The sequence below is a fragment of the Sceloporus undulatus genome, chromosome 4, assembly GCF_019175285.1.
Source record: "Sceloporus undulatus isolate JIND9_A2432 ecotype Alabama chromosome 4, SceUnd_v1.1, whole genome shotgun sequence".
Classification (NCBI taxonomy): Eukaryota; Metazoa; Chordata; class Lepidosauria; order Squamata; family Phrynosomatidae; genus Sceloporus; species Sceloporus undulatus.
The window spans coordinates 228,489,111-228,515,360 of NC_056525.1; the positions used below are offsets into that span (position 1 = coordinate 228,489,111).

Below are 26,250 nucleotides of genomic sequence, written 5' to 3' on the forward strand. Positions count from 1 at the left end.
ACTGCACTTGCATTAAGATGATTAATTGTTCTAAATAATTTTAACTGTCTGAGGCAGTATCCAGACTGGTGCTTTGCGCCAGCCTGGATACGTGCTAGGGTTGCCTTGGGGCGTCCTTTACAGACACCCTTCAACCCTAGCACATAACTGCAGTGTGGTAATGGCGGTGCCCTATCTAGATGGACACCGCCATTACAACGTCATGGCCGTGCCACCTCTAAACAGAGCAGTGCGGGCATGACACACACACGCCACTACAGGGCACTTCTGGTGCCCTTTCAGAGGCACTGGAAAGAGCTCTGAAACAGAGCTACTTCCGCCACTTGTATCACTGGTGCAGCCTTTACATGGCAGTGCCAGCGATACAAAAGAGAAAGGGGCAAAGGGGCCCTTTTCTCTCTTTCCCCGCCGCTGTTGGGGTGTCCTTGGGGCATGAAGCCCCAAGGACACCCCTTTCCAAGCCATGGGGAAGCGGCTTTTTGCTGCTTCCCCGAGGCCTGGAAAAGCGGCAGATCAGGGCCTATGTGGCTGGCGCTGTGGCCCCTGAGGCCCTGATCCATTGGGGAAAGGGGCAGGTGCAGGTCGCCACAAAGGGGGAGTCTGTATCCCGCCTGAATTTGTCAAATTGTTTAATAAGCCTATAACCTCTTTTTAAAATTAATATGGTTTAAATGGGTTAAATTCATTTTATTGTACTCTACCCTGAGAGCCTACAACATGGGGCAGGATATAAATATTTCAATAAATAAATAAGTGGAATATCCATAATTTAAATTGGAAGCAATCTAAAAGACAAAAGGTCTTGATCTAGCAGATCCCTGACAGTATGAGAAATTGGACTCAACATTGCAGCAGATCATGAATAAGTAACCTGAGGCTTGTCAGACATGATTTAGCATTTGACTCACCACCAAGCTCCAGCTTAATGAAGGAAATGCACGAAAACCAGCTGCACCAGCAATGGAATCTTATTTGCAGTTATAACCCAGAGGAAGTTAGGCAAGATCATTGTTAATTGCTGTCAAGCTGGCTTTGACATATGACTCCCCTATGCGTGAGAGACCTTTTGTCATCAACTGACCTGTTTATGTCCTGCACCTTCCATAATTGAGCCTATTTACCAGTAATGTGGTCTACCTCTTTTCCTACCATGCATCTTTTCTCGTTATCCATATAAAAATGTATCAGTTCCGATTTATTCACTTCCCTGCACAACAATTCAGCAAATGTCCACCCAGAACTAAACCTCACTGTGTTAACTTAGACTTCTTGTTGTTGTGTGTCTGCAAATAATTTATGATTTATGGCAACCCTAAAGGAAACCTATCAGAGGATTTTCTTGGCAAGCTCTAGAGTCATAGTCCAATGCTCAAACCACTGCACTCACACTTACTTTCAGGTAAATATGCAAAACATTTCAGCATAGGAGGGTTGCCCCTGCTGACCAAAAGCTGCCCCCCCCCCCCGTCTCTCTCTCTCTCTCTCTCTCTGTGTGTGCGTTTCTCTTGTACCAGTGTTAACCAAACAGTAGACTTACTACATAAGTCTACTGTTTCTTTTAATGTGAAAGAAATTTCAAAACTTCTCTACTTTTCTCCAATCTACCCTCTTCTAGAATGAAATGCTTTCTTATTTTTCTGAATAGACTAATCTACTCCTATGCCTTTTACCAAAATACCCACCCACACCTTTTAATGTAGCCTAGAACTACAGCTCTGTATTAAAAATCTCCACCCATATCTGGCTGCTATATACTAACTCTGTGTTGCAACTTTCTTACAATAACAAGATCTACTATAGAGATAGGTTGTGTTGTCATACGGGCATATTATCACAAAATTATTGGCTATTCATTGTGAGAAACAATGCAAGAAGCAGAAGACGAATTCATGCCAACTATTTTAAGGTTGTTCATCATAAACAGATAGGAAGTATCAACCCCTTCACCTTTTGTTTGAAGCTACCTGGTCAGATGTTCATTGTTAGGTTGATGACCAAAAATAAAAATGAAAATAAAAATAAAAAATGAGCTGAAAATAGTAAGGGGGAGGGTGAATGTAGCTCTTTCTCTCCTTTCTATGTTTCTCACAAAAATCATTCAAATTCTTATTTGCACTTTAAGGCAAGCTGACTTTAATGCCAATTTACATAATGTTGCATGTGTTGAGATTTGCTGATGACTTTAAAAGAAGACTAATATTAGCTGGCATGTCTATGCTGTAACACACACAAATGTGTGTTCTGGAGTGTATGGCTTTATAATCCATGTCCCCCGTGCCACCATGGTTGGAGATATGCATTTGCTGCCCTCTTGAGTGAGGCCAGCAGTCAATTAGATGTGGTGTTTCTACCCCACATCAGGGAAGGGTTGGGGGTGGAGCTGAGGCTATTTAAGACAGCACCATCCTTCCTTATCCCTCTTTGCAATTGTTGTCCCACCCTCCTGCCTCGACTTCAGTGTGACTGTGTTGGTCGCATTAAGGGCCGGGTAGGAATTTTCTCCCCTTTCCAAGGCTTTTTCGCCTACCTCACACTGTTGTTCAGGGACTTGGAAAATTGGCTTAGGTGTGGACTTAAATAGGCGGTCACTGACTGTTGATGGGGGAGAATTAGTAGTCAGGTGAACACCTATGGCATGTTCAATGTCTTTTTTACATACAGAATACTCAAAGACAAATGCATAGATTTATTAAAACTCTTTGTCCCTATTGTTCCAGTTCTGATCTCCACAGAAAACAAAGCTGTTAGATGTTTGGTCATCTGTTAGCAATCTGATCTAGTATGTTAAATATTTACAAAGCACACTGCCACATTTCTCTAGCACAAATTCTACAATGGCAAAATAATCACTTTTCATTAAAATGATTTCTTTTAAAGATTTATTTAAAAGAAAATCCTTTGCAAACAATCCTCTGCATAATTTAATCAGTAGAGACAAAATTAATACAAAAATTCATACATGAAAGCAGACCTTGGGGAAATCTTGCACTAAGAATGTACACATTTAAAATTATATTTTTACCCTTGGCCTGTCTGTCTGTCTTTTTACACAACAGCAGCTGTCCCTAAGGATCTCCTTACTTTACAGAGTACCTTTTTAGAATGGATAGGATGCTGTGAATAAAGATTTACAAAGCATAGACATGGGAAATCCATCATCTAGTGAAGTGGTTTCCAAACTTTGGTCTAGGTGTTTTGGATTTCAGCTCCCAGATGGCCTAACTGTTGGTCAAGTTGGCTGGGACTTCTGGGAGCTGGAGGCCAAAACACTTGGAGGACCAGAGTTTAAGAACAACTGATCTAGTGCAGTGGTAGACAACGATGCCTGATCTTGATTTGCAACAAATGCTGCAAGGTCCCCTTCAGCAGACCTTGGAAGACTGCAGTCTCCACTTGTCTGCTTATACCAATCTATTCCCACCTAAACACTATCAAGGGGACATGGGAGGTGTTTTCAGCATGTTTGGGGGCCTTTCTGTGCTATTTCAGGCCACAAACAGATCTTTTTAAACAACAGAAGTAAGAGGAAATCAGTTGCATCACCTAAAAGTCATTTTGGATCTTTTTTTTTAATTTTAAAAAATGCAAAACACTGACTAATGTAACATCTGTGATCCACAAAAAGTGTCCTAGGAGACCACATGCAGCCCAAGGGCTGCACTTAGGCCACTGCTGATATGATGTTTCCAACAAGAGATTAGTGATCCTAAGGCTTTTATTAAAACAGAGGCTGTAACAATATGTCACTATTCTTGGCAAAAATGCTTTTATACCCTACCATATTTTACAAGACCTACAGAGTATTGCTCTTCTCTTTTTGATGGGTGCTGTATGTGATCTTTTCTTTTATAAAATCCCACCATGATTAAAAATACAGTACCATACTTGTTGAGGCCTACTAAGTTGTCCTCACATCTGTATCTAATTCAGCATTGTTAACTGTAAAGTCTTTGTGACTGGGTAATTAGAACATGTTTCCAAGTCAGAAAACCAGTTGTGTCTTTTCTTGGTTTCTGCATACCTATACAGACTGGTGGGTTGGGCTGCCAGAAGTACCGATTTTCTACCTGAATGCAGGTTATTCGTTCATCTCCTTGCAATTCATAGCCAGGGTCACACTGAAAAATGACAGTATCTCCGGGTTCTCTTCCATCTCCATTTCGAGTTCCATTCATGGGAACTCCTGGATCACGACATGCTGTGGCTACAGAGCCTAGGAAGGGAAACATTAACATATCAATTCTGATTTGTATTAAGTTGATTTGGAACAAAAATAGTTCTGGCGCATAAAGAAGATTCATAGTCCTTTCTTTGGGGAAAATATCACAAAATATATGATTCACTAAAATACTTATTTTATGCAATTATTCTTATATTTGCCATCTGTTTTGATTACTGAACACATCCACATTTGGTTCAATTAACGGCACAATTAATGTAGCATTTCATTCTTGTTGTTCTTAATTTTAAAGAACTATGGAATAATTTGAGATTAAATGGGGAAAGGTTTCCTGCACATCTTCACTGGATGTACCACATAATCCCGCATGGTATACCATGATGGATAACAGATTGTCTATCAACATTATGGTATCAAAATCATATCCACATTAGACATAATCCAAAGAAGTCAAATTACCACAGTCCTGTTAAAAGCAATGTAACTGAAGCACTACAAACATTGTCCCACCCTCCCGCCTCAACTTCAGTGTGGCTGTGTTGGTCATGTTAAGGGCTGGGTAGGAATTTTCTCCCCTTTCCAAGGCTTTTTCGCCTACCTCAAACTGTTGTTCGGGGACTTGGAAAATTGGCTTAGGTGTGGATGTAACTCTGCTTCATTATAGCATATATCCCAGTAGCAAAATTATACAAAGAGTGCTCAGCAATAAGTTTACCATTTTATCCCATACAAGCTTATGAATGTAGTTTTCCATTAGCCAATCAAATATTAATGATGGCCAAATATCTATTTTCCTTAAAAGAAAACATGACAAATTAAACTGCAATATGCTTTATTTTTAGTTCATCAGCACACGCATGCTTTTGGACCTGTCTATGCTGATATAAAATAAATTTTAGCCTCCTGTTACTTGTTTGTTTGTTTCTCAGTGAAATGCCAAAGCTCACAAAAATGTGAAGCAGTTGCTTTAACTGAATAGGATTTAACAAAAGTTATCTCAAACAAAGGTTTAACTAAATCACAATTGAGGCACAAGCCACCAGCACGCTGTTTGAAAGCACACTGTTCACTGCTGTAGAGATTTGTATGCTAATCTTGCAGTGTCAAAAAACACAGCTCTTCCTCATTTTGTATTTTTCAACAAGCAATAAAAGGACACATATTGCTGCCAAGTCTGCTTCTGTTAAAACTAGAAGATTAAGTACTAGCATCACCCAGAAGAACTGGATCAAGTACCCATGGAACAATTCACCCATATATTTAGGCAAATTGGGTCCCTTGTGTACTATTTGCTTTTAACTTTACTCTTCTCTTTCTTTGTAATCACTGTTGTTTCACAAATATTTTTTACTTCTTGTTTTAATTTTTCTTTCCCTCATTGTTATTTGGTGTATCAGGGGCTGTGCCCAGGGTGAGGCTGAGTGTCCACATGCTCAAAGCCCTAGTGCCACCTGTGAGGCACCATTTTGGCATGCGCTGGTTCACATAGCATGCACCATGATGACACACCTCCAGTGCAGCATCCAAACTGCACATTGTGGAAGGGGCGTCAACATGGTGTGCCAGCGCTTGTGGTGCCCTTTCCTGGGCACAAGAAGCCATTTGGGGTGACTTCTTTTTGCTCTGTGCAGGGAGCAGATCAGTGCTGCTGCATGCGGTTGCCCCTCAATCTCTTTTCTTTATCTCTTAACACTTTTTCTGTATTCAGTATTCCAAATTCTAACATATTCTACCATTCCATTCTTCCTTTTAGCAGTTTCTGCTAAAATATCTTTACTAGATTACCACAAAAAACATTGGAGAAAGGCTACATTTCAACAATGGTAAAATGTCTTAGGACATTGTAATCACTCCTGTAATACAGTCTTGTGTACAAGAGGCTCTCACACACGAAAATTCAATCTTGGTTTAATAAGTCAGGATATTCATGCTCTCCATGAATCTGTATGTAATCTTTGCTAATCTTTACTGTGACCTTTTTACAAGATGGGAAATAAAACAGAAATTATCTCTCTTTGGAGATTATGCTTCTCAGAGCCCATTGGCTCAGCGAGAAGGTTTTGCTGGCCTCTCATTGGAGAGACCAGTTGTTTTAAACAAAATGGCACACTTTTGCACGCCCGTTAGAGAGGGAGAGGGCGGGGTTAACCCTATTTAAGGCTCGCCTGCCCTTGGCCTCCCTGTCAGTTTGAAAGAGCTGGCCCACCCTCCCACCTCGAAGACAGTGTAAGATTCATTCTGGTTGCTTCGGGGCCAGGTAGGAATTTTTGCCCTTGTTTTACCAAGGGTTTTTTGCCTATCCTACACTGTTGGATGAGGAATTGGATGATTGGCTTAGGGTGTGGCCATAAATAAGCCTCATGCATAGGTGGGGGGAGATAGTCGGTTCGGTGAGCACCTCGACACCCTCCTAAAGGGAGAAGGTTTACATCTTGAGACTAAACATGAAGGGAAAGAGACTTGCCTTGGGGCTGGCTTGAGGTTCAAACCCTCACTTAAGTCGTGAGAGTTAAGTGGGGAAGTCTTGGGTTGGCCTTCTGGATGAGAGCCGGCCAGGGAGCAATCCAAAGTATGGATTGCCCTTGGGGCTCAGGTGTTTTCACCCTTTTGGAAGCTGGGGAATTCGTCTTGGAGCAGACCATCCGCCAGCTGTTCCTGCACAAGGTTCTCCCCCCTGGGCTTGCAGTTCTGAAGAAATAAAGTTAAATAGGTTGAATTTTAATAAAGTTGCCCATTTTATAACCCAGTTCTCTGTGTCTGGTCTCGTTATTTAATGAGTTGGTCAGCAATCTTACATCTTTAAATAGCGACTTACCACTGCCAAATTGAATTCTAATTCGGGCTGCATCCAGGTATTATGTTTTCCTGCCACCGCCACCTGCTGGGTATAGCCCAGCTATAATCCAAGCTCAGACGGCCTCTTTTCAAAGCCAGGAGCTTGGATTCTAGTCAAAAGTTACCCAGGCTAAACCTGCTCAGCAGTGTTGGCGGCAAAACTGGTGTGATAGTATCTAGATGCAGCCCTAATTAGAATTCAATTCGACAGCGGTAAATTGCTCTTTTAAATTGTGTGATAATCTCCTTTGTGTATTTTATATAGTGTACTGACTATGTGTACTGCTACATTTATAAAGACTGGCTGTGCTATTTTTATTATACACATTTTAGTATATTTATACTATATTTAATGATCTCTCTCTCTCATAGAATCAGAGAATCATAGAGTTGGAAGAGACCACAAGGGCCATCCAGTCCAACCCCTGCCATGCAGGAAATCTAAATCAAAGCATCCCCAACAGATGGCCATCCAGCCTCTGTTTAAAGACCTCTAAGGAAGGAGACTCCACTACACTCCGAGGGAGTGTGTTCCACTGTCAAACAGCCCTGACTGTCAGGAAGTTCTTCCTAATGTTGAGGTGAAATCTCTTTTCCTGTAGCTTGCATCCATTGCTCCAGGTCCTAGTCTCCGGAGCAGCAGAAAACAATCTCTCTCTCTCTGTGTGTGCGTGCGTGCGTGCGTGCATGGGCATAAAATATAGTGTGTTGTTATCTGTATTTTATTGCTGGTTTGATTATTTCAATGTTCTTTCTTTTTAAGATTTTGTTTAAGCAAAATTACAATTTTACAACAATAATAAGTTTCATAATAACTGTTTAATAGTATAATGAATATAACTGTAATATAAATGTGATGAATGGCTCACATACTTTAATTAACTTTTCATTAATCTATTTTCTATTACTCATCCTAAATATAATAGTATATTCTGCAGTGTGTTCAAATTGCTTTCCTCTGTTATCAGAGGGATATTTTTCAAGAAGAAAGAAGCCTGGGTAAAACATTAATATTTACTGAGGCTACCCCACTTAAAAGTAAGATTTTGAATTTAGATCATCTTAAATCCTTGGATATTTTGTCTATTAAGTGTTCGCAATTTGTCTCAGCAATGTCCACAGTTAAAACCCCAGCAATTTGCTTAAGATTTCTATACCAAACTGAATATAAATCCTTAGTTCTTTCCAACAAATTTATATCATTTTACTTCTCTTCAGATTATACTGATTTTTCTGACAGCATTTAGGGCCAGAGAAGAAGGCAGAGATCAAAAGCTTCAGCAATGGGTAAACAGATATAATGTGTATTGGCTACAGCATAAGGCGAAAATCTTATCACTGAACATACTTACTACTGGTCCATTCAGTGTGACGTGTGTTGGGATAATGTTGAGAGCAACCGGAATTTCAGACTAAACCCAGCATGAACAGCTAAGGTGGACTACCTCTGTGATCTATATTTATGGCAAGCTTACCAGGCCCTGAATTGGGCAGATGGCTTGAAGCTCCCACCCCAAGATCTCCTATGACATGTGCTAATTTGGGGAGCAGGATATTACAACACTTTTTTTCACCCAGTGAATCTAGTCCTGTATGCCCAATGCCACAAAAAGCAGTTTGTTGGAAACCCACAAAAGGCACTTAAGTTGCAGCTGCTGTCCATTCATCAAATTTCTCATTGCCAGAAATCCCATAGTCAGATATTATGTGTTTCTTATTTATATTTTCTTGCAAGTTGATAACAGAAGTTCTTCTTCCTATGCTCCTATCTCAGTGTCAATCCACCACTGCAAGTGTTAATCCTTCACATGCAGTGAAGATGAATGTCCCAATTGGCAAGTCATCTACACTGCAAAAGAGAGAAGACACAAGATACATTCCCTATGTGTACCCCATGTTTGCTACCCCAGAGTTTTGGGGTGCAGTGTCATCAATATGCAGATGAAACTCAACTCTACTATTACCTTCCCACCTCAATCCAAGGAGGCTGTCCTGGTCCTAAACCAGTGTCTGTCTTCAGTAATGGACTGGATGAGGGCAAATAAATGGAAACTTAATCCAGACAAAACAGAAGGCAGATCAGGGAATAGGAATCCAGCCTGTGTTAGATGGGATCACACTCCCCCTGAAGACACAGGTTCACAGTTTGGGGGTACTCTTGGACTCGGCTTTGAACCTGGAGGTCCAGGTCTCTGCTGTGACCAGGAGTGCTTTCGCATATTTAAAACTCATGCACCAGCTGTACCCGTTTCTTGAGATGCTGGATCTGGCCACAGTGATACATGCCTTGGTAACATCCTGTTTGGACTACTGTAACAGGCTCTACATGGGGCTGCCTTTGAAGAGTGTTCGGAAAATTCAGCTGGTTCAAAGAACTGCTGCCAGGCTGGTAACAGGGGCAGATTACAGAGACCACAGTAATTATCAGTCACTAAATAAAGTGCTTCGAATAGTAATAAACTGGTACCATAAATTAGGTTGCATGTACTCTGCAGAATTAATGTTGTTTGATACCTCTATGAGTCTAATGGCTCAATGCTTTATAATTCTGAGATCTGTAGTTTTCTGAGATATTTCTGTCAGAAAGCTATGTTGCAACAACAGACTACAAATTACAGGATTTCATAGGATAGAGCCATGAGAGTTAAAGTGGTGTTGAACTGCATTAATTCTGCATTGTGGCAGCAGGCAACTGTGTGAAGGAAATGGACAATACTGACTATTATTATACTTAGAATAATTAGAAGGAGCTGTGTGCCTGGCCTCTACATTTTTTCTGGCATATACACAGCCACCATTTCTATAAGGGGAAGTGGCTAGAGTATCATTTTAAACTATGAAGATAAAGATTCATTTCATCTTCCCAGTGGTATGCTATTTATAGCCATCGGGGGAAGAAAAATCTTCATATACATTCAGTTTGAACCTTTTGGCTAGCAATATGACATGTCTCTTTAACCACAGCTTGCCATCATGGTTGAATCACAGATCAAGGCTATTAGGTGGGAATGCAAAAACTATGTTTTTCTGACCTCTCCCATATTTTGAGCTTCCATATTTTCAAACCTGACTAAAACTTATGCCATTTGTAAATAAGCTTAATCATATATTCCCTAATATATGTGGTGAAATAATGCATAGGACTTTTATTCACCATTTGTTTCCACATTTGTTTGTAGTTAAATCCTCCCTTAAAACTATTTTAGTGTGTCTATGGGGTAGTCTGCACTGGCCAAATAAGGTGGATACTAATAGCTTTGAAGCCAGTCTCTTTAGACAATGCTTGAGGCAAAAGTAGGTGGAAAGCAATATGAAGCCATACTCTGGAACTAAAAAGAGAACAAAAGAAACTTGGATACTCCAACTCAAGGCAAAAAATGTGCATAATTGCAGCAAAGCAAAAACGTGATTTCCAATAATGCAATGGATGTATTTACAACATGCACAAACCAGACACCCAGCAGGGGCCATGGGGTGAAGGGGACATGTACAGGGGGCCTCCATGATTGTGCTTTGCTGATGTATCACTAGACACACCAACACATGGATGCACTGTACAAGCAGTGCATTGCAAATGCTACTGTGTGGTCGATCAGATAGGCAGGTCATCAAAGGGAATGGCTCTGCATAGGAAGAGAGAGGTAATTGGAGGCCTCTGGCAGTATGTTTGAGCAATGATGCACATGCAGTGTGGGAAGGCAACAAAACAAAATAACCATGCAGCACAGCTTGATGTAGTATTACATAGACAGCCTGTCAGTGTTCCTGCCTTGGGAGTGGGTGATATGGATAGGGAGGCTACGATCCACATTCAAAAAACCCAAGATCACACTGCTTTTTCCTACTCATCTAATCAACTGATCAGCAAGTTTAAATGTTAGATCTTGAACATTATTTGCAGAATTAATAAGAAGGTCTTCAAAAATGGTTAGTGGGTTTATACCACATTTCCTAACAAGCGTATTAGAAATGAAATAGTTCACCAGTAAAAATTGAAGCTATTAAATAAATAAATCCTCTCACTGGTTACAAATTTGCAGCTCAGGTTCAGGATGTGATCCTATATATAAATCTCATTTTGAATCCTATTTTGGAAGAAAGGTGGGGTATAAATCCAATAACTACATAAATATATAAAATCATATTACAGTGGTACCTCGGGATACGAAATACCCAGGTTACGAAATTTCCAGGATACGAAAAAATCCCATAGGAAATAATTGTTCTGGGTTACGAATGTTTTTTCGGGTTACGAAAAAACTTTTGGTGCTTTTTTCGGCTTTTTCGCACGAAATCGCGGCTTTTCCCCATTAGCGCCTATGGCAATTCGGCTTACGAAGGCTTTTCGGGTTACGAAAGCGGCCGCGGAACGAATTACTTTCGTAACCCGAGGGAGCACTGTATCTGTATTGCTGCTCTTTTCTCCCTTCCTAATATGGCTATAGAGAAATGGATGATTGAAGAATGGAAAATTTGTTACAGTATGTATAATGTACTTTTATTTCATCAACAAATGGTCAAAAATCATTGTATGGTCCACCATGATACCATAAGGACATGAAAAGTATTTATCTAACAGCTAAATCTAATAAAATAAAACATTGGCATCTGTTCACATACAAAGGTGAAATGATTGTTTCTGCTTCTCTTACTTTAATAGTTCACATTCTAATTCTGAATTTATCTTGTGTCTATACCACTAAAAAGTATAAAGTATTCAAAAAAAATTTGCACAGTGGCATTCATATTTTCTTGCATTAACCAGTAAATATACAGCTGGATCATATTTGGCTTCCTTCTAACTTTGTTTGTTTGTTTTACATTCATGACTCATTCTCACTCTGTAATGAGGAAGTCCCCAGGTCTCCTTCTTTTCTGTCATTTCAAAAATTCTTGCATCTGCAAAATATTAGTTTCCTACATAAAGAGCAGGAAAAAGTTTCCTAATAGTTTCCAAATTGCCCCCCCCCCCCCCCCCATATACATGGCAGTAGCAAATTTCATCCCTTTTCAATTACTGTTTGCCATGAAGTTATCTAACGGTATCTGCCTAATCTTCCTATCCTCTCTGTTTCATCCCTCAACTTTATACCATTAGCACATTTCATGAATACATTGCTTTTTTCATTGCCAAGGTCATTCCAAGAAGATATTAAATATAATTTCCCCAAGACTAATTTGCAATCGTTTCAATCATAAATGTTTTACACATAGATTCAGCACAATCTCCCCTTCATAGGGAGATTTCCCCCCATCGTTTTATGATCCTTCTCTTTACTTTTAATATTTTCTAGCTACCATTGTTGATATCATCAGCATTCTTATGAGCAACTTGTATCAATCTCAGGACCAAATGAGATGCCATGGAACAGCAGCAGACTTATATGATTTGTGCCCGGTCACCACTGAATCCCTACAAAAATGTGCTGGTGTGAGGATATATGTATGTATAGGGGGATGTTAAATCATTCCGTTTTTCCCCAAACCACTTTTTACCATATCTTTTCTTTTTTGAGGAGCTGTGCCACCAAAACAAGCCCACAAGGGGGGGGGATATTTTAAAAGTGGAGGGGGAACCAAAAGAAGTGATGGCTCCAGGTTATGCCACCCATTTACTATTTATTAATTAGTTATGTGTATATCCTTTCTTCCCCTCATTGAGTTCAAAGCTTCATACATCATTCCTCTCCTCCCCATTTTATTCTCACAACAACCCTGTGAAGTAGATCCCTCTGAAAGACAGAGAAGGGATTACAGGTCCAAGGTCACTCAGTGAATTTCATGACTAGTGGGGATATGAATCTAGGATCAAATCACAGACAAGCACTCTAACTCCTGCAACTTGATCTCCATTTTAAATACCAGCCACACTGGATCCTGCACATCTGGTCTACTATATTGACTATATCAAAGCTGTATCTTTCAATCTGGCAAAAAACAAACAACCTAATCAGAACAGAAGTGGGAAGCAATGCGTCATTGCTTTTCTCCTTAGCTAGCTTGTTAACTCAATGGAACTGTAAAAAAAGAGGGTGTCAATTCCTCTGGTACCACTCCTAATGGGTAGAGAGATCTTGTAGCACCTTTGAGACTAACTGAAAGAAAGAATTTTGTAGCATGAGCTTTCGTAGACTAAATTCTACTTTGGGCCAAAACAGACAGCCCTGAAAATCTGGCTCTATGCTGGCTCAGGAACATGGCATTTAGATGTGCCAAACCCCCAAGCCAGACAGTAGCCACACCAGTGATTACATGCCAGCTGGCTTCTATCCAGCTTGGGGATGTCGTGTTTAGATGCCACTTGGCCCAGAGCCAGCAAAAAGCCAGCTACAGCAGCAAAGGGGCAGCTTTTTTTTTTTATGTTCCAAATTGAAGTGGATTTCTCTGATCCTATTTGGCGTGGAAGCTGGCTGGGTTAGGGCTGCAGCATGTGGTTGCTGTGGCCCCCATCTGGCTTTCTCAGGGGTGGCTTGAAGCTGCCCCTTCAAGGCTGTCTGTTTTGACCCTTCTTCAGGTGCATTAGTAAAGTCTATTTCCTCAAATGCATTTATTGTACGAATGTTCATGATGCCAGAAAGAAAGCTCTTTCATCCAGTTAGTCTCAAAGGTGCTACAAGATCTCTATACAAACTAACATGGCTATGTCTTCCAATTCAGTATATCCTTTTGATAATGTCCCCTTATAGGTGACCCACTATTTCCAACAGAAAAGCTGTAGGTTCCCGATACTTCACTTGGTAAAAGATATATCCCCTTCACAAGAAGGAAACACACTAGCTCTGCGGTTTCTGTTTTGTTTCATAAACACTAAATGGATGGAAGAGGCAGGAAGTTCACTTTCTCCAAAATTTCTCAGCCTCCCCCAAACAAAATAATTTGTTGGTGGAGGCGAGCTAATGTTCCTATCACATCTATTTTGCATTGTTGTTATTTGCCATCAAGTCTGCTTTGAGATGGTGGCCCTATGAATAAGATAGCTCTATAAGGTTCAGTTATCAGCAAACCCGTTCAGACATTGCAAGTTCAGGGCCATGTCTTCTTTATTGACTCAATCCATTCAGAAAGTGAATTTCTTATTTTATTCCTTCCACTTTATTAAGCACTTTTTAAGTGTCAAGTTTTCTCCTGCTATGTCCAAAGTATGATATATTCAGTTTAATCATTTAAGCTTCTAGTGAAAGTTCATATCTGGGTTCTCTGATGTACTTATTTGTCTTTTTGATGGTCCATGTATACCTGTCCTCTAACATTCCAGGTTAAATGACTCGATTTTTTCCTGTTCACTGCACAGCTTTCACTTCCATGCAATTGGATGTCAATTGCAAGACATTCTGTTTATCCATACTTATCTGTTTATCCATAGTCTTTCCTGAAAGTGGGTTCCCCCCCCCCCAAAGTATACATTATAACAATAGCAATAGGAAGTACATTTCTATATGCTTACCAATGTACTAAGTGATTTACAAATAAAGGATTACTGCTGAAAAAAATAGTCAAACAGTCCCTGTACCTTGGATCAAATATTGGTCAGAATGGAGATTGTAGTCAAGAAATAAGAAGAAGACTAGGAATGGGAAGGGCCACCATGAGAGAACTAGATAAGATCCTAAAGTGTAAAGATGGAACACTAAAACACTGAAGATAGAATTGTCCAGACCACTGTATTTCCCATCACTATATATGGATGTGAAAGCTGGACAGTGAAAAAAATGGATAGGACTCATTTGAGACATGGTGCTGGAAAAGAGTGCTGAGGATACAGTGGATGGCCAAAAAGACAAACAAATAGGTCCTATTTCTCACTTACTGACAACCCAAAGTCAACCTATCATGGAGTTTTCTTGGCAGAATTTCTTCAGAGGTGTTTTGCCCTTGTCTTCCTCTGAGGCTGAAACTCTGTGACTTGTCCAAGGTCTCATAGTAGGTTTCCATAGCTGAGTCGAGATTCAAACTTTGGTCTCTTGGTGTCCCAGACCAACACTCAAACCACTGCACTATGCTGGCTCCCAATTTACATCCATGGGGGACCAAAATTGTTTTCATATCCTACTCAAGGGTTTCTTGGAGGCATATAGTTCGTTATTATGGAATGCCATCTTTGTATGCTGCTAAAACTTAACCACAAAGCTACAGAAACAGTGAAGTCTATTCAAATTCTAGACTTGTTAAATAAAGTTCAAGGATTTATATGTTCCACAAAAAGTCTTCATTTGATCTAGCAATATATTTTGTCCACCTGGTTTGGTGCAAATCCTGCTACACATTCAGGAACATCCCAACATAATAATTTTCTTTTGAATTAAGGGGGGAAGGGGGAGCAGAATACTTGCAATAATCCAAATCTTCAAAGAATTTTGACTGTCAACAATTCAAAGCCATTGAATCATACTACTGATTACTATGGCAACATTCTGACTATCTTACACTTCATTTGGATCAGATGTCAACTTTGAAAGAATTTAATGAAAGAGAAAGGATTAACGAAAGAGAAAGGATTAATGAGAAAGATAAAGAGAATTCTCTCAGAAATTGAGTGCAAGAGTATTTCTACTCTTTGATATTATGATTCTGTATTTGGGTCAGATTTAAAAAACATTTTTGTAGTTTAATAAAGTATAGTTATAGTTCATCAAAAATAACTGAGGATCTAGAATGATTTCAATTAGGTGGTAGGAAAGAGTGAATTAATGTATCAGGCTGACTATTTTTATCTTGAAAGGACAAACTTTAATCTCAGACATGTGGTATGCATTTCTACATTTCTTGAATATGACAACTAGCACATTTCTCTTGGTTGGAAAAGAGGAATTAGCATAGCTGGCACTAAAAAGGGTTTTCAAATCATTATCCAGAAATCAGTCAAAGTGGTAAAGATGCTCAGCGCTGACCTAATATAGTCAATCTGTTACTTTCATTTCTATTTATTTTCAATACACAGATATATATTTATTCAAGATTTATTTGAGAAACCCATGTTGAATTTTAGTCATCCCCTTCTAAGTTTTTACAGACTGTCTGTTTACTGATCTGCTCTAGAATCTTTCCTGGCATTCCTGGCATTGCTCCATCAATGTTTGCTTTGTTTTACATTGCTCCAAAATTCTTTCCCCAAAGTTTTGTGGAACAAATCTAATGATGCAATGAAGTCATCCTAAGAACAAGCATCACAGCCCTTGAAGAACTATTCTGAAAAGTTGAGGATCTTCTGCATAGGCATAGCAGGTGGCACAGGAAACATCTGGTTGAAAGTTTCTGCTGGATCATAGATTATGCTTTCTCCATAAATGGAGGCAGATCTTTAACTGGCAGGAAAATAGTTCAGTTAACCAATATTGCACAGACACACATTGTCAATACTGAACCCTTATATGGCAGACATGTAGACATGTCCTAGTATCTCTTAAAAATTTAAGCAGTAACAAAATACTATAAACACACATACAAATAAAAAGAGGCCAAATATTCAAGTGCAAAATAATATAAAGATATTAAGACTTAATGGCTCCTTAGCTGCACATCATATCATCTAACAATTCCACCCTCTGAGGAAATTAATATTTATGAATTTGTTGAAAAATGTAATTGCTTTTCTTGCATTACAAAAATGTTCAAAAATAAAAACCAACAAAAGAGAAAACGGGGAAACAAACAAAAAAGAAAACAAAGATGAATACTTGTTTACAGATTATCATTCTGAATATGAGGAAGCAATATCTGGATTAGTCAATATAGAGCTACGCTAAAGCTGTACTTATTATACAAACTTACTTGAAAACTGAATGGCAAATCCGGATTTGCTGATATAGAAGTCTGTGTCAAATTGGATTGTGACTATGTTGAGAGTGCTGTGGATGCCTTCTGGAATAAGGGAGCCACTAATTTCTTTTAGCAGCATGTCATTTTCCAGTGGACCATCCCAAACACGAAGAATATCATGTGATGCTTCAGTATCAAATGCAAGAAACTGGAGGCTGTTAATGACATCAGCGATTTACCATGTCATACAACTTATAGTTAGAACAAAATAATTGTAACAATGACCAAAAGTTAACTTCTGTAATATTAAAACTTATAAGCCAGTTCTGTAAACATGAGGGCAGGGAAAGGTGCAATGCTTTAAAGAGTCAGTATCTTCCCAATTTCATTTATCACATTTAAATCAAGGTACTTTGCTAAAAGCAGGAGGCTATCAATTTAAATGTGACTCTATAGTATATCTGTATACATATGTAAAATATGTGTATATGTTTACAATATAAATATTTACATATGAACATATATAGCAAATACAAACATATACAGCAAAACCAGAAAATATGTTCCATTGACCATGCTTAACTGCTGAGGATCACTTTTAAGAGATCCTTAAGGTACATTGCAATATACAATACATAACTCCTCTCTCATTACCTCTCTCTCTCTCACACACACAGTCAATGAAGGTAAAGTATAAAAGTATAAGGTGTGTGTGCACGCGTGCGTGGAGAGACAGCGCAATCAGGACATGGAAGTGAAGACTTATTTGTCTCCAAGGAAAAGTTTCAGGGAAAAGCTTCAGACATCATTGGTATCTGACCAGAAACATTGTTTTGGCATCAGACATTATTGCCATCATACCAGGAACATAGTCATATGAGTGTATACCACTCTGCAGTACTTGTTTCAACAGTCAGGATGGACAGTTACAGCTGCCACTGCTGGTAATGCCACTAATAGAGAGAAGGAACATTCCAGATCTTATAAATTGCCATTTATCTACCTTTTTGATAGACCCCAGGGCAAAAAGATCCTATCACCCATCTCACATCACCTCTTTAACTTGTATATTGGCAGAAAGCTATCGTTTAAAAAGTGTCCTTTGAGCAGTTAGTTGGATTAGCTATTTATGATGTCAAATTAATATTATGGATTTTGGTGGGGTTGTATAAATAACCTTTAAAAAAACTGTTAAGCTTTTCTGATTCCAGAAATGAAGACAAATGTATACATAAGTAAATGCTGAGATGGCATAGCCTAGGACAAAGGTCCTACTTATGTTTTTCTTTGTCTCAGTATGTGTATTTAGCTATTGTAAAATATGGAACAGCTGAAATACTGATCATTTACAAGAAGTATACTTAATTCCTATTGAGTTTAGTACCAACAGATTTTTTGTGTTGGGGTTTTGGTCCTTGCACAAGCTAAAACCACACTGTAGTACCTGACAATATTTCCCGGATCAACTTCAATCATCCACATACACCGCAGATTATTGTCATAAGGAAAAGGGTAGCCCGGAGATAAGATTCTTCCTGAGGATTCTCCTTTAAAACGACCTCCACACTCAGCTAGTGAAAATGAAGTAGAAATTCAAAATTATTTCTGATATTTTTCATTAACATTACTATGCCAATTAGTTTTCACATCCATTTCACAAATTAAGACTCAAAAGGTAAGTACTTTAAATGGAAGGCTAGAATGCAGTTATACTGCATAACGTTCAGAGCTGGCAGCTTTGGCACAAAATTTCAATCACTCACATCAGTACCAAATCATCTATAGAATCTTCCTTGCATTCAATGCCTTGATATGTCTATATATGTCTGTGCATATATATAGAAAGAGCTAACTGTGTTGGGGTACTTGGGCTACGGCCAGCTTGCCAATCTTTCTTTGATGTCAACGAAGTTTTGATACCAGATTCTAGCATGAATTGATAGAGCATGAACCTAAACACTATTGCAGGGTGTGTCTTGCTTACAAAAATCCAAAATCCCCAAGCAGCAATATCTTTATTGGACCAATTCCAAAGCATAAAATACACTATGCAAGCTTTCAAAGTTTCACTGGTTTCTTCATCAAGCAAAGATGTTACAATACAAATAATGATGTCAGAGTTATGGTGCATATTTTGTCTGAGATGTTGTCAGTTAAGATCATATTGAGGGATTTTAGTGCAGGCAAAGACTACTTCACTTATTGGCCATGCTAGGACTAGGGACAAATAACAATAAAAGAAAGGTAACAAAATTTCAGTTCAACTAGCAACAGAAATGTAGTTCCTCTTGAGATCCAGCAATCCCTCAAGAGAAGTTATTTTTCTGTTGCTAATGGAGTGAAACTTTTATTACCTGTCTATTGTTGCTCTTTGCCCCTACTTCTCATCTGCCCAATTAGGGAAGTGGCCTCTGCTTGCATTGAAATCCCTTTATACTATCCTAACTGACAACAGAATAACATTGCAGACAGAATGTAGGCTTGTGACTTGAACATTGTCACCATTTTCTCCTGTATAATTTTTAACATCTTTGCCTGATGAAGAAAATGGTGAAGCTTCAAAAACTTGCATAATGTAGTTTATGCTTTGGGGTTGCCTAAGAAAGATATTGGTGCTTACAGATTTTGTATTTTTCTGTATTTTGCTACATTGAGGCTACCCTGAATATATTTAGTTCGAAACTGTAAACTTCAATGAGAGAAATGTAGGAGTGATTAAATAAGTATATAAATGCAGTTCTTTGTGCAGATAGGAAGAACAAGAGATAAATGACTATAATAACATTTACTAACTTCTTTACATAAGAGAAGGCATTTGTTAAAGCTAAAACACTATCTCGTACCAATACAAGATGGCAGAGGATAGTCCCATGCCCTTCTTTCTCCTGTCATGCACTTAAGAAGGCTACTTCCATGGAGAGTGTAACCAGGATTGCATCCATAAATGATGGTACTGCCAGCAAAGTGTCCTTGGTCACTTATCTTGTACCCAAACTGTGGCACACCTGGATCCTCACAATGAGAAAGTTCAAAACCTGTGGGAGAAACAAAAACAGCAGTATTATCAGGTTAGAAATCGTGTTTAATACAAATGTTTTCTTTTTGTGTTATTTAAATATCAGATATTGTACAAGATGGGCATATTCTTCCAGTCTTCTTTCATGGAGCAAAGTAGTTGTGGCCATTTTATACCCACCCACACACAAACACACTTTCTAAAATACTTACTAGTATAAACAAGTTGAAAACCTTCATCTGTTCCCTCAGAATCTGAATTAAACTCAAGCCAAAGATGATTTGAAGTACTGCTCAGTGTCAGTCCTCGCAGTGAAGCTCCAGTAAATGCACCCAGCATGTGTGCTGTATTATCCTTCCCATCATATATCTGTAAAACAAATTTGCCTTTGATAATTTAAATAATCATAATGGAAAAATGCAAAGTAAGCTGCATATTTCAATTACAAGACAGATCAGGACTGCTGCATTTCCTTTTATATGCTGACACAAACGAGTCTTTTATAAACATGAACCTTATTCCTTTTAAACTGAACCAATATGTTCACTTGAAAAAAACTTGCACAGCAATAGCTGGGGAAGGGCTCCCATGTTAGCATAGGTTTTTAAAACATATGTGTTCAGTTTGCCATGGCTAATATTTTAATTGTGTGATCCTAACATAATAAACCACAATTTTGTACATAATACTGGCATAGAAATAGTAAATGAGGGGGGAAATGCAATCTTTTTGTAGTGATATACAAAAGCTGCCTCGGCACATTTCATTAAAGGAACCAAAAAGATCACAATGGAGAAGACTAAGGGGGCAGCCAGCCTACTGCAAAAAAGCAAGAGCTCTTGCAAAAGAAAGCCTCATTAATTGCCAGTTGTGATGGCAATGGAAGGAGGGAGGATGAAGGAAGCTGGGTAGGCAATTTGGCCAAAAAATATCCACATTTCATAATGCTATAGACAATTGGGTAATCATAGGCCTCTTTGGTGTCTTTGCTCACTAAAGACTGTGGACACCTAGGTAGGTACATATCTAAGGAGTTAAGCACACAGCTAAAAATGTGACTTACCGCTGCTGATTTCAATTTGAATTGGGGATACATTGCATGCATTTTGCTGCTGATACCACGGGCCAGGTGAATCCCGGGTAACCTCTGGCTAGATTCCAAGCTCAGCTAGCCTATTTGCAAATCTGGGTGTTTCCCAGTTTTAAAAGAGGCTGGCTGAGCATTGATTCTAGCCAGAAGTTAGCCAGGCTGCACTCAGCCAGCAGATCAGTGGCAAAATGCATATGATAAGATCCAGATGTATCCTGAATTCGAATTGAAATCGGGTGCAGTAAGTCACATTTTTTAGCTGTGTACTAAACTCCTATACTAAGAACAAGTTTCTATGATCCCTCTTACATCCAGGGAGCAGGAGGATGGGAATACCAATGCTCTATATTTCTATGTCCTTTTCAAAGGGGTTCTTTTGCCAAGATGTCTCCTGGATTTTTTTTAAACAGACTCTAGGTAAGAAGAAAATGTTGCTGTTTGTGCTGAGAATTGCTGCTGGATGTTCCATAAGGAAAGCAAACTTATGTGTTTGTTCATTTGTTTTTCAAAACAAAGAAACCTCATTCCTTATAACTAAGCCAACAGTTTTTTAAAAAAAAAATCCCTAAAAATTACAGCAATATATAGAGCATCCAATAAGAACATTTCCTCTGTCTATTTTCCCTTAACTACAGTCACTTGTACAGCTGAGGTAATCCCTATGTACTTGATTCTATTTATTCATTTTACTCCTAGCACCCTAAAAACACCCCCCTCCATATCTTTGAAATGGAACTGAGATGAAGAAAAGATTTCAAACACAATCTGTGTTTATATTTTAGCACTCAGCCAGTTTCAAAGCCAAATATCAAAATAAATTGTTTCACATTTAATTTTGCTGGAGGTAAAATGCAGCTGTATTATTGGCAAATGCTGTAGAAGATACAAATGCTTAGAATATATAAATAATAATTTGTACTTGACTCTATTATATTTTCATCTCTGATTAATTTTTGAGGTTTTTCTTTTTTTAATGAAAAGCTTTAGTAGTTACTGTAACACATGCAGGTACTTACAGTACCAGCCTTAAAAAATAAACATATACCTTAGAAGCCCACCTATATGATCAATAAAGTTACATAATCAGAAAGCATAAACAGGTATTCCCTCGGAGGCTCATCAGCTTTGTAACTTTTGAGGTTCTCTATCTTTGCCTACCCAAAATACAACAAAATCCAAAAAAGTGATATCTTACTGGACCAACTAAAAAGCATAAATGATGTAAGCATTGGAAGCTACATTGACTTCGTCTTCAAGAAAAGACCATACAGGAGAAGAAAAGTGGTGATGTTAGAGTTGCAGGCCTAGATTTTGTCTCAGATGAAACTTTTATTGCAAGTTAGGATGGAGAGACATAGGGCCCAAACAGACAGGCCAAAGTGAAGCTGCTCTGGGTCACTTTGAATGTTTGCTGTTTAAATGCTACATGAAGAGGCTTGAAGCTGTGACAAAGCCATGCTCCAGTCCTAAGGACTAGAGCGCAGCTTTGGTGCAGCTTCTGGCCTTTTCAGATGCATGTGTCATTTCAACAGCATACCTTCAAAGTGACCCGAAGCAGTTTTATTTTGGCCTGTCTGTTTGGGCTCATGAATACACACAGAAGCCACTTCTCTTCTGTGTTCCTAAACAACAGAAGTAATATCTCAGACAAAAGAAACACCTATATGCCTGGACATAATCATCAAGCAGTGAATGAACACAGGCTCTGAAGGCTTTGTATCCTGCAGTTCTGCACACCTTTCCAATATGTCATACACTTCTGTTCTTATCAACACAAATTCTATTACCAAATTTGTATTCTGACTGCTTAACTCACTGCAATCAATCAAAATGATGTAAAACACAAATTAAGTTCACAGTGAAATACACAACCATGATTATGTAAAATATGGATACTTTCATAGATGTATATCACTATATTGCACATAAGATAAGATTTATGCCTTTTTTTCCTGGTAGAACACATCAACATTTCCTTCACAAATATTTCATCCAAAAGTACAATTCAATGAAATATCATGTTATTTAAACATTTGGCTTAATGTTCCCTAGAGCTAGACAACTGTTCTGTACAAATTTTAGTAAATCCAAGTACCAGAAGTCTACTCAAACCAAGTCTTCCAGAACATAATAAAGTTATGTGTTAAGTCAATGAAAGGCACAAAAAAATGTGAAGCGTATGTGGAGTAAACTCAGTTTATATTTTATCAATGAAGATAAATGAAGAAAAAACAAAAAAAAAAAACCATTGGTTTTCAGCAGTATATTTAAGCAAAGTTTGAAGTAAATAAACTTGCTCCAGAGGACCCTGATGCATATGACACAGAAATTTAATCATGACCTTAGTGGAACATAATTCTGACACTGTTCGATTACCTTTCCTTGAATGTGGCCTACTTCCTTAAGCTACAAATCATATACCTCATGATTAGTATTCTCCTGCACACATTTTAAATATATATTGATAAATAAATACATAAAGGAATGGCATATTTGCTGAAGGAAAGCACCACATAGATAAATCTGGACCAAAAAAGAAAACCATTGTATGTACAGTGTAATTAAATGCAAATAAATTCTGGGCAAAAGCCACCAACAATATGAAGCTGATATGCAAAGGGGTATAGTTCTGAGCCATACTTTGGCCATTAACAGCTGCATGGCAGTGAATGAAGGGTACATAGCCTGTCTCTCTAGACATATATATGACTTTTTTACACCTTGTTAAAAATAAAAATATAACTGTCTTCTTATCCTTTGAAGTGGAGGGATACAAAATATGTTTTTGTTAAATCAATGCACCATGAAACAACCTAACCCATCAAAATAATTCATACAAAACTGCTGCCTCTTGAATTAGTTTCTGAATACCTTTGGGTCGAATAGATTCACTATCTGTGTTATCTGTGACTTCACAAGTCACAGAGCACTATAACTCCTGAAGGATATTACAACAACACATTAATTCTAGACCATTCTTGTCCCTAACGTGAGTCCAAACCCCTTCTAGCTGCACCTCATAGCAGTCTCCCTCAGCATCCTTGGATGCTATACCCCCTCAGGGTAAAATAAAACTCTCTCAACTAACTCCAAGCACTGCTCTGTCCCTCTATTTATACTGGCTCTTGGTAGCAGCCCTCACCTTTTCTAGCTTAACTCTCACTGGCTGTTCCCAACATTTGAATCTGCCTGTGTTTTCTCCACAAAAGGTATCACTGTTTGGCTGGAACACTGAAAAGAAGTATGAGTCACTACAACATTTTTTGCAACTACAATGGGCCCTTGGTATCTACTAAAGTTTGGTTTCAGGAACCAAACTCACAGATACCAAAATCTGTGGATGCTCGAGTCCCATTGTATTCAATGGCATAGTAAAATAGTGTCCCGTATATAAAATGACAAAAGAGGTGTTTCATTTTTGAGAATATTTATTCTGGAATTTTTTAAATGGTGTAGATTGTTGAACCTGTGAGTGCAGAATCTGTGTATATGGAAGGCCAAGTTACTATTTTTACTCCTATATATCAAATAGCTCATTTTACTCACAGTGGATGAATTTCATTTCCCTATGGGAATATTTGGACATTAAAATATGTAAATATGAACTCTATTCCTGTAAACAAATGATCTATATTTTTCCACCGTGGGAGGGCACCTTTCCATAGTGATGGGAAATGGGACTTTCCATAGTGATGGGACTTCTGAATGTGAAGTCAAAGGTAGTTTTTGGTGGGTTTTTTGGGCTATGTGGCCATGTTCTAGAAGAGTTTCTTCCTGACGTTTCACCAGCATCTGTGGCGGGCATCTTCTAGAACATGGCCACATAGCCTGAAAAACCCACAAAAAACTATGGACTTCTGAGTGTCTTTTGCCATGAAAACCACATAATGGTGGGACAGTACAACATGAAGCAAGAGAAAGCATTGGAAGATGAGACTCCCAATTCAAGAGGTGCTCAATTTACTACTGTGGAAGAACAAATTGCACTATGTGTAGTAATGCAAGTGAACTCAAGGCAAAATAATGTTCAGCTTGTGATATGCTTAAATACAAAAGGAAAGCTGAGCAGCGAAGAAAGCTGATAGTAAGAGAATCAACTTATTTCAAACGTTGTACTGGAGGAGAGTTCTATGGATGCCATGGACTACCAAAAAGACAAATAAATTGGTCCAAGAATAAATCAAGCTTGAACTCTTACTAGAAGCCAAACTGACTAAACTGGCTACAAAAACTGAGGCTTTTGTATTCTTGGCATATTAAGAAACATGCTTGGTAAAGTGGAAAGCTCGATCAAGGAAACCACAACCCAGTTAGCAAATCCTGAACAGGATGGTTAAAACCACTGTATCTTGATCTATCGTTCATGCCATTGCTGTAAGCCAGAGATGACATGATGGGAATAAACATCTTTTATTTTCCATAGTTACTTAGAAATATAAAAAGAACAATAGAAAATGAAGAAAAATGTACTAATTTCCTTCATGCTTTAAGTATTAAGCCCACACACTCAAAAACATTTTAATGTATCTATGATGGTATAACAAATAGCATATGGTTTGACAAAATGATAACCCCAAAATTGCAACATACCTTAAGAACATCTGCTTGTGCTAAATGAAATGTTCGGGCAGAAATATTGATTCCCTTCCCTGCTTGTACTTGAATGCTGTAAATACATTCATGGTTGTTTTCATAGTTGAGTGGGTAATTGGGGGACAACAAAATGCCTTCATTACTTGTTGCAGAGGCCCCACATTCAGCTGCAAGTAAAACAGAATTTGAGGTCTAGCTCAATTGAGAACATCAATTATTTCAGTAATGGCAAATATGGAAGTGTAAATATATGCAAATGCTGTATCATTGACATACATGGCTCTTTAAAGAAGAAGAGTTATATAAATCAATTTCTAACTGTGATTCACTACACTATTTTGTTAAGCAGGCACACACAACTTCTCATATACATCTACATATATATACACCTACATATATATACACCTACATATACACATACACCAACACCAAGCCTATTGTGAATCCACGCCTTGCATTTTGGAAATCGTCTCGTTCATTTCATATAAAACTACAAATGATAATTCTAATGATTGTTCAGTAATTAATAATAGTAATTATTAAAATATTAATCCTCATATAATGTAACTGTTTTGGTTTTAGATGCTTTTCTATGAATTTTCCAACCATTTCAGAAAACAAGAAAAGAAAACTCAATCAATAGTACTAGAGAAAGAATAAACCACCATCAGTGTTGATTCAGTAAAATTAAGCACAGTGGTGGATGGCATAAATAATGATGGGAAAGAATGAGTTATCATCCAAAACTGATTAACAAAATGAAGCAAGAAAAAATAAAAT

General features: G+C 38.3%; 1 protein-coding gene across 6 annotated transcripts in view; it reads right to left on the reverse strand.

Moving 5' to 3' along the window:
- Nucleotides 1-26,250, reverse strand: part of LOC121928362 (CUB and sushi domain-containing protein 3) — an 810,382-nt gene that overhangs the window by 154,276 nt on the left and 629,856 nt on the right. For all 6 annotated transcript variants that reach the window (XR_006103494.1, XM_042462948.1, XM_042462947.1 and 3 more), the window contains 6 exons: nucleotides 25,468-25,637; nucleotides 20,000-20,156; nucleotides 19,615-19,806; nucleotides 18,216-18,342; nucleotides 16,784-16,986; nucleotides 4,022-4,213 (listed from right to left, as the gene is read on the reverse strand). Coding sequence is in view for 5 of the 6 variants with exons in the window: in XM_042462948.1 (XP_042318882.1) it covers nucleotides 4,022-4,213; nucleotides 16,784-16,986; nucleotides 18,216-18,342; nucleotides 19,615-19,806; nucleotides 20,000-20,156; nucleotides 25,468-25,637 (1,041 nt within the window). In the remaining variant the exon portion in view is untranslated. The remainder of the gene's footprint in view (nucleotides 1-4,021; nucleotides 4,214-16,783; nucleotides 16,987-18,215; nucleotides 18,343-19,614; nucleotides 19,807-19,999; nucleotides 20,157-25,467; nucleotides 25,638-26,250) is intronic.